At 47.4% G+C, this 11853-nt stretch overlaps 1 protein-coding gene across 1 annotated transcript in view; it reads right to left on the bottom strand.

The window, feature by feature from the left end:
* Positions 1–447: 447 nt before the first annotated feature.
* The window catches only part of FOXN1 (forkhead box N1), a gene marked incomplete at both ends in the record, with an annotated part of 12246 nt that continues 840 nt past the window's right edge, over positions 448–11853 (bottom strand). Inside the window, 4 exons of the mRNA XM_010141007.1 lie at positions 448–655; positions 3397–3493; positions 4233–4360; positions 9919–10026. Of these exons, the coding sequence (XP_010139309.1) occupies positions 448–655; positions 3397–3493; positions 4233–4360; positions 9919–10026 (541 nt within the window). The remainder of the gene's footprint in view (positions 656–3396; positions 3494–4232; positions 4361–9918; positions 10027–11853) is intronic.

The raw sequence follows: 11853 nt of genomic DNA, 5'->3' as shown, positions 1-11853 counted from the left end.
AGCGGAGCCCCGACCCTCTCGGCAGCTTTGGTTTCGCTCGGAAGGGGGCACCGGGATGGCCCAGGCGTGCTGGAACCCCAGAGCCCCAAAGGTGTTTCTGAACCATCATCCCCGAGTGAGTACCCAAGAAATGGCATTTTGGGTTTCTAGGTTGGATAGTTCTCAGCTAATTTCAGGTTTTGTTCTCTAGTTCTTATCTCAGGGTTGTTTTAAAGCCTAGTGAGGTGTCAAGAAGAACATTTTCTTGTGAAGCTTCTCCGTGCCTGTTTGGAGACGCTCCTGCAAAACCATGGCTTACTTAATTCTGCTTTTAAATTTCTCTTGTTTTGCCAATCATCAGGAAAAATTCTTGAATGTTTTCCTAAACCCCATGTAAATTCTCCCACCAGCTCGGTGCCTGTTGCAGAGCTCTAGGCAGCGCAGTTTGAGAATGGATGTATCACTGACCTGGCTTTGCCATGCTCTTCCTCACAGCAACTGGGTCTTTCCTCTTCCATTTCTGAAGCTCTTCCTGCATCTTATCAATTTTGGCTGGGTTCAGAGCCCACAAACAGCCTTTCCGAGAAGAATTGCCCGACTTGTTTTCCACTTTCTCAAAGCATTTGTTCAAAGACAAGTTGTGGCGTACAGAATTCTTCCAACCATCTGGAGCTGTCTGGAAAAACAAATCCAATCTAAGAATGGAACTTCAAGCAAAAAAAAAAACCAAACCCCGAATGTATTTCTCATTTTTGACTGGTGAGATAGAAAGGCTGCTTAGGTTATAAGTTCTACAATATGAAACTTGTATGTTAGGAAGCTACATGGCTCCCAGCCATGTTGTGTGGGAAGAGAGGAATCAGATAAAATAGTGACTGATCTTCTAAGCAAGAAGGTTGGACTTGTCAGAGGGCGGCCAGGTTGTAACGATGGCTTCGAAAGTCACAATTAAGCATTTAAAGAATGACACTGCACTGTGCTCCTCGTTGCCTGTCAGACTGGCAGTGGAGGGGAGGCGCGTTGGCCCTTTTTCTTTAATCAATTTAGGATGCTTTTCTTGTTTGCAAAACATCCTCATCTGCAGGTCATAAGAATTAAAATAAATTAACCAACTCTCTGAAAAGGGGGTGAGGTTGTTTGTGTGCCACTAGATTCATGGTTGCAGAAGATTTGTGGTCGTAATTGTTTGTATCAACCACAGAGAATAATTGAACAGAGAGCGCAGAAGGTAAATAGGATTCTCCATAGTCATCTTTAAAGAGGTCACAGATGAAAATTTCCCTTCTGTGTGCGTTAAGTTTCCATTCTCATGCTGTATTAAAAGGGAAAACCGATTTTTTGTGCTTTTGCTTTTTGCATCGTGGCCTGGTGTAACAGATTTCCTCGAAAACCATCTCTTATCAAGGAACTCGTGTCCCTTTTTGCTTGCTCAGACTGCCCCAGGGATTTCTGACCACGCTTTGGCAGAAATTCTGCTTTATTAGCAATGTAAAATCTGTTCTTTCCGAAGCGGTGAAGGACTGTCCTGTGGGTTAAGGGGTTAAAAGCTTTACTGAAGAATGTGAGGGTCGAATTTAACACTTTGTTCATTTTAAAAACCAACTAGCTGTGGAAGTTAAATGCACGTTATTCACTAAACGAGTAGCTGTTTTCCCTTCGTAGCAGCGCGGGTTCTACCCTTTTGGCCCACCTGATGTCAGCATTTCCCTATTCTCTCAGCCAGCCCGTAGGTGAGACGATGTGTGTTGCCAGTTAAAAACCCGACCTCTTTCAAACTCCTTCTGCCACCGGCTGATCCTGAGGAAGATGAATCAGTTTTTCCCCCTTGCAGATCCTATTCATGCAGCTTTCTGGCGGTTGCCAAAGCAGGTGAAGCTGTTTTTCCTAGGTAAGATGTGGACTTTGGTACTGAGTCGGGTGACCTGGAAGGATATTCATGTTTCCTGCCTGGCGCGTGAGGCTCCTCACACCCCTCTGTTGGGGTTTCTGCTGAGCACCAGGGCCGAGGGCAACGCCACGGGTTTCTCAGAGGTTTTCAGGACGTGTTGGGATGTAAACTGTGAGATAGTTTTAGAAACGTGAGAGCAAAAAGTCCTCAGATTTGTTCCGGAGACAGCTGCCAAGAGCAGAACAGGTTCTTGAGTTCGTCTTAGTGCTGCTGAGCAGCAGAAAAGGGTCGTTCACCCAGGCTGGCCCCGGAGGAACCCTCGGCAGTGAGTTCACCTTCCAACTCTGGCACCAGGCTTTGAGTTAACGTGTGATTGTTAATGAACTCCGGCTCCTGGAGGTGCTCTCGCCCAGCTGGAATCCCCTCGCTAAGGTTCCGTCCTACCCTCGCTGCCTTCAGCCCTCTGTGGAGTTGGACACTGCAGGATAATACTGCAGCTCTAAGTTCCATCCACAGACCTTTCTAACCTCTTGGACCACTGGCAATAACTCCAATTAACAAGATTAAAGACTCACTAATCACTACAAAGGGAAAAAAAAGGATGACAAGCAAAAAATATTCTTGTACAGACCCATTGATCCTGACCGCCTCTTGAAGTTTAAAGAGTTCAGTGATCTTGCAAAACCCTTTCTCTTTAAATCTAGGTCTCCAGAGAAGGGAGAGGTACATCAAAGAGCAACTCCACTTTAGCTGCGTAGCTGTTTTTTTTAGGACGTAGGAGTTGGATTGCTCTGTTTCAACTAGAAATGAGATTGTTGCATCATAGAAACTAAATTTGCTGTGGCAGCGAATACGAGTTAATTTGACTAGGCTTGTATCATCCCGTGTCTCCCAGCAAGATTCTGGGCACACTTGGGCTCCGTCTCTTTCCAACTTAAATTGCTTCCCCTCCCCCTGTTGTATCCTGCTGTTGAGCGAGTTCTGGTAGCAGCAGCAGCAGCAAAATGTTCTCTGCTGATTTTTATATTACTTTTTCTTGCTGAAAGCTCTTCAGAAAAGGGAGGATAGAGGCGATTACCTTTTGCTGTGTATCGATAATTCCGAGGGCTGCCATAAAGCCCAGAAGTAGGCAGGGCTTGGTGCCCAAAACCATAATATCTGCTTGTTTGGGATGGAAACGTTCAGTCATTTGACTCTATTTGTAAGTAAAATGCAAAAGTGAAGCTGTCACAAAATAGGAGGGAATGGATGTAGTTTTAAAAATACCTTTTTTATGAGTTGGGAGCGAGGAATGGCCACTGTAACCCGCACAAACTCCAAGGGGAGCAGCTCTTAATTCCTTTTTGCGTTACAGATAGCACACCACGCTTCTGCCCAGGTCTGGAGCGCTGGGTAGTTTGTGATGGTGTGGAATTGGTTTGATAGGAGTCTACTAAGACACGATCCCGTTCACAGACTGAATCCCTCCCCTATTCCCCCTCTGCCAGGTAAGCTTGGAGAGAGACCCCCCCAGCCCCTGCAGAGCTCACCTTGAAGTACGGAAAGTGTTCTGTCATGAAATTGTAAATCTCGCTGACCGGCAAACTCCCCGTCTTGCTGTTTTTGAGTGCCATGAAGATCAGGATGCTGTAGGGAGAGAAAGAAAAGTATTCTAGCCTGTTCTGCTTGGTTCCTCGGGAGCAGCAAAGACCAGCATTCCACTGAGCACAGCATCGCTCTGGCTTTTGCTGTCTTGGCGTGAATACTGACGGTGCTTTAAGTCTCCACTCGGTTGTTGATAAGGGATCTCCTTCCACGGCTTAACCTCTAGAGGTCCAGCCTGGTTTTAAATAATGTAACAGAACATGGTGTCAAGACCACAGCTTCAAACCCTGCTGTTTGAGTTCATGAAGGCCCCAAAGAGAGCATCAGACAGGGGCAGAAGGTATAATTACAGCTGAGTTGTCTGATTTGCTCTGTTAGACTGCTGTTTGGGGGCTAACCCCGTGTGGGACTGGCACCTCTGGTGTGTTCTCTAGGCACTTCCTTGCACTAGCGACTTGAGTTAAAAAAAATAGTTTTAATAGAGGTCCTGGAAAAGACAGCCCAGTGTGGTTGTGAAGTCTGCAACACCTCACGTTTTGTGTTAGATCAAGGTGTAGCTTTTGGGGGGACGATCGAGGCTGCTCACACTCTTTACAACATTTCGTTTCCCTCTGCCTTGGCCCCGGAGTCTGGAACATCTTGTGATTCACACAAAGAGGACAGCATGCACCGGGAACCAGACAAATCCGAGTAAGCGCGTTACTGCAATTTATGCTGGAAGAAGGCCACGGCGGAGCAGAGTATTTCTGGTAACGTGAGGTCTTAAAAAAAATTTTATTACCTGTAGGAGTAGATGGGTTTGGGAAATAGAGGCTGCTGGGATTCTTGGCTGCTCTGAGGAGCAATCCTTTGGTAAGGGTAGTGTGAAGAAGTGATGTAAGTCACAGGATAGCTGCCTCCCGAGGGATACTGAGGACAGGAAAAGAGATGTTACGCGGCTTAGCAACGAGCTCTTAAAAACATTTCGTTCTTAATGACAGTATTACATTTTTTGGTTCTGAGGATACTGTCCTCTGCCTACAGGTAATAGCTGTTACACCAAACAGACCTAAAATCTTCCTAGAGTGGTATGAGAAAATGTTAATATCACTAGGTAATGCTTGAGGAGTAGAAGAACTGGGGCAGTGTGAGGAGGAGCTCCCTGATGCACCGGCTGTTACCAGGTCCCGGTGTAGGTGTCCAAATAGAAGCACATAAAAAAAAAGTAATTTCTGTTATTATTGCCTGCTCTGCTGCTGAGCTCTTGTGAAAACCAGGAGTAACTGTACCTGTAACTGTCTCTAGAGAATTCATCATCTACAGCCCTAAAGCGTGTCTCTTTAGTTAGATAAAGTAAAGGAAAAGTAGAATAAAGTCCTGTTAGCAGTGCGCCGCGGGAAAACAAGCCTATTCAGTAAAGCCACTAAAAAGACAAGCAGAAACAGGGAAGTCTTGATGGAGCATTGTTAGGTTTTGTGTGCTGGCTTTGGACGGAGAAGGACACAACAAGGCAAAAACGCGTGTGAGATCGACTCACAAGAGAAGAGCATCCCAGAGCATCCTTTGATTTGCTGTTATAGGGCAGGGCGGTAAAAACCAACCAGCAAGGAAAGCTGTAGTGGGCGGCTGTATCTGGGTGTGCGTTGAAGTCTGTGGTGTTATAAACCAGAAAAGGCTTTCTGGGGTCAGGAGAGCGACAGATGAGACGTTTCTCAGAGGTGGGTTTTCATACTGCCCGGCTTGTGCTGGAGCCACGAGGCTCCTCCACGCAAGTTCCCTCATGGCCAACGGCAAGAAACAGGAGTTTAAGTGCTGTTAACCACCACTGCAAAGCAGCGTTTTTTTCCTTTCCTCTGTTTTTGTATCAGAAACCTAAAAAGAGTTGCTGGAACACCTAAAATCAAGTAGCATTTGTGCTGCCCTCAGCCCAGCCCTGGGGACGAGCAGCAGACCACGATGCCAAGCATCAGGAGACCTCTGAGCCTGGCCAGCTCTCGTGGTGCCCAAAAGAATCGGCTGCTCTGTCCTGCCATCCCCATGATAGAAATACGGGGTTGCCGTGAAAGAGGGGAGATCATGCGTGCAGAAACCCTCGGTGACGTCGGAGGTTCTTTGGTGTGTCTCAATTTTTTAGCCCAGCGGTTGGTCATATATTATTCGTTTCCAAGCTGCAGTTTAAGGCTGCTGGCGAGCAGCTTTCGAGAACAAAGCAGCACTTCGCTGCCGAGGGAAGATACCATCAGCTGGCTGAGGCTCCCTCTGAACGCAGAGCTCGGTGCGGGCGAGAGGAACTCCTGCCTCTTGCCGACGATCTCTGCAGATGCCAGCGCTAGGGCATGGCCCAAATGAGGAGTCGTGTCAGAGGCTGTGAACAAATCTGCTGCGAGCCTTCCTGGTGCTCGGAGGTGGCTCAGCCCTGTTCTCGTGCTCTGTGCTGTGCTCGAGGAGTCCTGTGTCATGAGGTCTTCGTGGTTCCTCTGAAAGCGCATCACGTAGCTTTTGAGACCCGCTGGTGAAGTTCCCATGGTAATCGGTTTGTGCATCTTGGTTTCTTACTGTCGTTCACAGGTTTGGACCAATAACTTCGGTTGCTCTTGGTCTTTGTCCCCTCAAAAAGCCTCTGAAAGGTTATCACGCACTTGCAAAATGGTCATCGTTTGTTTATTCTGGGTTCTGAATAATTTATTTCAATTTCTCAGTAATTTTATTGTTGTTGCTTGAGTTTTTGCCTGTTTGCTTTTATCTTTCTAACACTGAACTGCCTGAAATGAACGCGGAAGAACTTACTGAGTACTGATTCCTTCGTCGCAGTGAGGAGGGTGGAAGAAATGAGATGCTCGTAATTAATCCCATCCTGCCTTGTTAAACTAAATCCTGGGCAAAGCTGTCCTCTGCAGAGCAGCCGGGAATGACTTCCTGGCGCTTTGTTGCCCTGTGCGTAGATTTTTTTCACTGGAGCAGAGAACTGGGCAATTCATACGATGATTTTGATTTTATTGGTTTCAGTGGCTCTTTGAAAGGAAGGAGTGTGAAGATGGGGCTGGTGGTGATGTCATCTCCAAAGGCAAGAGCTGGGCGTTCTAAGGATTATTTCTGTTTTATTGGTTTCATTACTCCTTTTTGAGGGAGCAGAGGCTGGGGAAAGGTCTGGTAGGACTGGCTTGAGCTGGTTTGACAGTCGCACGCTGGCATGAAAGGTGCCCGTGTTTTATGGTGGGTGGGTAAGTGACTTCACCAAGTGTCTGCTGGTTCTTTCAGGTCAATAAGAAGCAATTTTTCCTGTGAGTCATCGTTGTGTTGTGTCCAGCAAAGGGGAAGGTGAGGCCATTTTATCATTTGGACAAAATTAGAGAAGGAGTTGATCTCTCTCACCCTTCTAATGAAAAGTGAGGCGTAGGTTGAACATCCTTCGCTTCAGGTTAAAGGGCCCGTTCTCTTGAGCGTAACTTCCTAGTGATTTACACTGCACTGCTCTGTTCCCTCCAGACCTGAGATGTAGAGTATGAACACCGGAGCTGCTTCACGCAAAGGTGCTCTTCCACTCCTCCTCAACTGCGTGTCCCATGTTCCTCCAAGTCCCAGGATCCGCTCATGGCACGCGGGCACCAATTCTACCTGTTACGGCTTTGGCTGCTTAGACCTGTTGGCGTTTTCCTCGGAGCAGTAGAGGGAGTAGTAGAAGGTGTTGCCACGCTTCTGCTACGGGAATGTCAGGAAGCACAAATACTGCAGAGTCTAACAGAAAGCTGCTGCAGGTCGGAGATCTGTCTCGGTGCCAGCCTGCAGGTGGATGGAAGACTTTCCTCTTGGTGCTTGTTGCATCTTGCCCAGCAGTTCCCAGAAGGTGAATTTCAGCTTTAATGTTGTCGGTGTTTTGAGTGTGGTTAATGCCAGTGTATAGTAATAGTGCTGGTACCGAACGAGCAGAGAGAGGGCAAGGGCCCTGCTGCAGAACCAGCAAAGGAATTAAAAAATACTCAGATGAGCTACCAAGCCAGCTGGCGTTTCTGCCGAAGCAACACGCAGACCTGGCCGCTACTCTGGGTGTCACACTGGGGAACTGGGTTATATTTGCAGCAGAGCAAGTTAATCCCTTGTCTGGGACCCTCTTCCAAAATGACAATAATAAAATCAACCAATCTGTAGGCATAGTAGTGTAATATCACCTTCCTTTTCATTGTCCTTAATTTTGTTATTCTTTTATTGCCTCTCTTGAGTTTTAGACTAACAAGAAAAAGCAAGTGAATTAATTACGATGGTGTTGATGAGAACTTAAAAGATAGTTACTTTTTTGGCACGTTAGAGGGGAGGAGGAGTCTCAGTAAATTCTGGCTAGTGGACGGGCAGTGCTAGGTCAAAGAAAAAGCCAGGAGCGAGGTTATCCTCTAGCCATGCTTCCTGACAGCGAGGAGAACTGCTCCTCTCTGCTCTCTCAGCCCTCTCACATCTATTTGGCATCTGTGCGCTTCTCCAGCTTCCCAGGGCTGCACGCTGAGGACAGTGGGTGCAAAAAGCTCTCGACACTGAAACGCTTTGAACGTGGATGCCTGAAGCAGATTGGTGTGTCCTTGTGGATCCCTAGTTGGAGAAGAACCTCTGTGCCCCTGAGCTCCTCAACTGACTGAAGTACAAAGTCAGTTGGTGGACAGGGGCCAGTCAGAGCCAAGGGAGCAGGAGGAGAAGGATGACAGCAAGGGGAACCTGATTCTGGAAGTTTCTTTCATACAAGTGTTGGTACTTGAAGGTGCTTCCTGAACTGCTGTGACTGTTGTAACTGTCCCAGCCACTCACCCAGAAAGGCCGTGGAAGTCCCTGCAGCTCTCCAAGTTGTCGATGCAGTCAGTCCCTGTTTTATTCCTCTCTCTCTCAGGGGTTACACACTGTAAGAACGCGACGTCTTCCTTTAAGTTTCAGTGGACAGGCAGGGGTTAAAAATACGACAATCCCCCCCGAGCTGTGGGACGCTTCCATCCTTCCTCATCTTTTACAAAACACTAACAAATCCAGTTCCTAAAAAGTCCCCCGTGAGGGGCACTGCGATTTCATCCGTGGTCATAAAATCCCACTGCATCTCCATTCTTGTCCTTCCTGGTCGCTCAGCGTCTGTTTTCAGAAGCGACTTCAATTCCCTCAAAGCCAAGACCCCTGGGTTTCTCCTTTCCAGGCACTCAACCCGGTGACGGGTGGTGTTCCTGTGTCACCACCTCAGACCAGTAACACGCAGGGATTTACAAACCCAGGGGAATATCACGCAGAAACCTGTTTTGTTGTTGTTTTTCTTTGCGCGTTTAAAACCACTGCTCTGTTAGTCGTGGTTTTAGACTTTCTGAGCCACTCGAGTGAGCTGGGCCAGGCGACGGCACCGAATCAGTCCCCAGTCCCCGGGGTCAAAGGAGCTGCCACTCAGGGCTGAGCTTCTGTCTTCAAATCTTTGATGTCTATGAATTTCCTGTAAATTCAATTTAATTCAGGTCTAACGTCGGGAGTTCTGGTAGTCGTGCTATTTTTGTAGGTGTGTTTCTGCCGATTATATCTGGAAAATGCTCCTTGCCTTAATTTCACCTTAAATAAGTTTTTGGGGTTATTTTTGCTTGTTTGTTGTTGTTTGGTTTTTTTTTTTTAATAGGGTGTTTTATCTCTTCGAACCTCTTTCTTACTGAAAATTGTGTCCACTGCAGATAAGTGAGCATGGAAGAGGAAAGTGTCAGCGCATGGCACAGCATTTCCAGACAACCAGCCACCCGCTGTACCTAAAGGGATGGTTTAAAGACATTTCCTCACAGACACGGTTAAGGTCTCTCTGTGTGATTTTAGAGAGATCCTGCTTTGAAAATATGAACCGATGCGCCTTCATATGATGTCCAAACCAGGAGTCAGTGTCTCCTGTGCCTTCTGGATTTACCAGCAGTTCCAGGAGAGGAGAACACCCCGAGCGTGGCGCGTCCTCCTGCACCACCGGCGCTGGGGTTAGTGGTGATGTAGCTGAACCGTCTTTCCCTGGGAGTGATGTAAGAGTCCAGAGGCTGCACAAGAGATGTGTGTGCCGTCAAGCACAAGGGAAGGGAGCACCGTCTTGCTGTCCAAATTTTGCTTTTAAAGTGTTTTTCTGTGTTTGATCTGAATTCTAAGCATACAGTCACTTATATTTAATTTTCTATTCTGAAGGTACAGCACAGTTAACTCCCCGGGATCCTGGAACACCAACAGTTATGTTAATAACTTCTCTGGTTTCAAAGCCAGTTTTCTTGACCATAATCATGCAAATATAAATAAGCAGCACCAAGATTCCATTTCTACCAGGTTTTTTTCCCTGGATGACGATGTGGAAATGCATTAAGATCTCATTGCCATGAACTAAATGCCTGTATGCAAACCTGGCAAACGCCGGTGTTGCAGGTATGGGATCCTCTGTCTGCCTGTGGTGTTCCCCTGACCAGGACACACCGTTACAGCGCTGGGAACACGAGGGCCGGTCCGCACATACTGACCTGGTGGAAGGGGTGCGAGGGGCAGTACATCTGCTGCACTGGAGGCTGGTAGCAGTACAGACCGGGCTGCCCTTCCAGCGGGGACGTCCGGAGCTTGATGTCTGCGTCCTGCTAGAAAACATTGACGGAAAGAGCTGTTAGAGAGAACATCTCCCTTTAAAATAGAGTAATTCTGTTTCTGCTCTGACTGGCCTTTCAGTGACGTCCCAAAAGGATGGGCTCTGTCACAGTGAGTCTTACCTAGAACTGGTTTTATATTTGAGTGGTACAAGAAAAGCTTCCTGCTGTGTATAATTTTAAAATTTTATATTATAAAGTTTCCTGCTTGATATAATCACTACTCTCAAAAAAAAAGGAAATCCCAGTCCAAATTCCCTGCAAAGAACAATCTGGAAAATGCCAGTTTCTGTTTCCCTTTTTTCCCTCCCTACACAAACTGCCTCCTCAGCTCTCAGCCCGGGCTGGCACATGTCTCCAGCTCGCTCTCCTGTTCATACTCCTTGATTTTTATCTCACAGACTGTCAGTGCCTCAAGCTGACACCGTCTTTTTGTCGTTAGGTAGAGGGTGAGGTCTAGAGCGCACGGGGAAGAGGTGACGGAGAGGAATCCAACCAGGCTGCCTGCTGTGCTGGATCAAGATGCAGGAACTAGAGGAAGGACGTGGTGTACTGCTGCCGCTGGGGAAGTGATCCCGGAGGAGGTGATCAAGTCTGGGTTCCTCCTGGGTCTGCCCGGGGCTCCCCATGGGGCTGGGTCCTGTTAGTGGTGAATGTGGCTGTCGTTTAGTTTAGTTGTATTTTAGGTTCCTTCCCCCACTGGGCATCAATGGCCAGGAATTCTCTTCTGAGCTGACGGCGTAGATACCTGATTAATTCAAGGAGCGAGTAGCGCTTGCCCTTCTGTTTTAAAGCTGGCCCTAAGGACCTCTTTAGGGTGTAGATCAGTGTAGGGGCACATGTGAGGCTTGCTCTGCTGTCCTGTCACCAAGCAGACGCCACATCCAGGGTCAATGGATGTCCCTGCTGTTTGGACACCATAAGATGAGGGTTTTCAGAAGTGCCTGGATGCTACGGAGCAGCTTGGAGGCTGCACGCTGGCCAGACCAGTGGGGACGGTAACAGGGAGCCAGTCTTGTCCTGAGCAGCCACACGCGCTGGTGAAGGGCTCCTGCAGCTTTACGTTCACTGTCTTGCAGCCCAGGGACTTTGGAAGAAAATGGGAATTGTTTCCATCAGCTGCTTAGAGGTTTTGCATTAAACCTGTCTGACCTAGATGAGTATTTATCCAGGAAATCAGAGATTTAGATCGACTTCCTCCTTAACCTGAATGGCTTCAATCCCCAGGTATGTACCCTGACAACATCCCTCCAGTCCTGGCAAACTGTCTTAATCTAAGCAAGAATTTTTTTTAACCCCTCTTTCTTTGGGTAACCCTTGAATTCTTCACCTCGCAGCAATTTCAAACCAGTGGTTAGGGCCCTCTCCTGGCAGCTGCAGTCGTTGGTTTTGTCTGTGCTCCATCGTGAAGGTTTGCTTTACGCTGTGGATCACAGTGGAGATACCTGGTGGAGGTTCCTGTTGCTTTTCAGGGATCTTGTTGCTGCCCTAAATAGGTGGCTGCCTCCATCCAGGGTGGGAATTAGCCCGGGCACCTTTACCCAGCACGTACCATAAACAGATCTTGTATTTCATTTTAAGCAGACTGATGTCTTAGAGTTTCTCTTCTGTTCGCATTGAGAGAAGTGCAGGTCAGCCGAGGAGTTGTATCAAATCTGATACGCGTGTCCTCGTGCTTGAAAAATACTGTTTTGTGAACTTTTGTCCTTTGAAAATTCTACTTGATGACAATTACTGATATAAAACCTGTTGTCAGGAAGAATTTGGATATTTAGCACTCATGTATTGTGTCCAGTGGAAAATCATTTGTTCTCATGC

The sequence above is a fragment of the Buceros rhinoceros genome, unplaced genomic scaffold (assembly GCF_000710305.1).
Source record: "Buceros rhinoceros silvestris isolate BGI_N320 unplaced genomic scaffold, ASM71030v1 scaffold10138, whole genome shotgun sequence".
Classification (NCBI taxonomy): Eukaryota; Metazoa; Chordata; class Aves; order Bucerotiformes; family Bucerotidae; genus Buceros; species Buceros rhinoceros.
The sequence above is the reverse complement of the archived record's forward strand: the minus strand, read 5'-3'. Positions and strand labels throughout refer to the sequence as shown.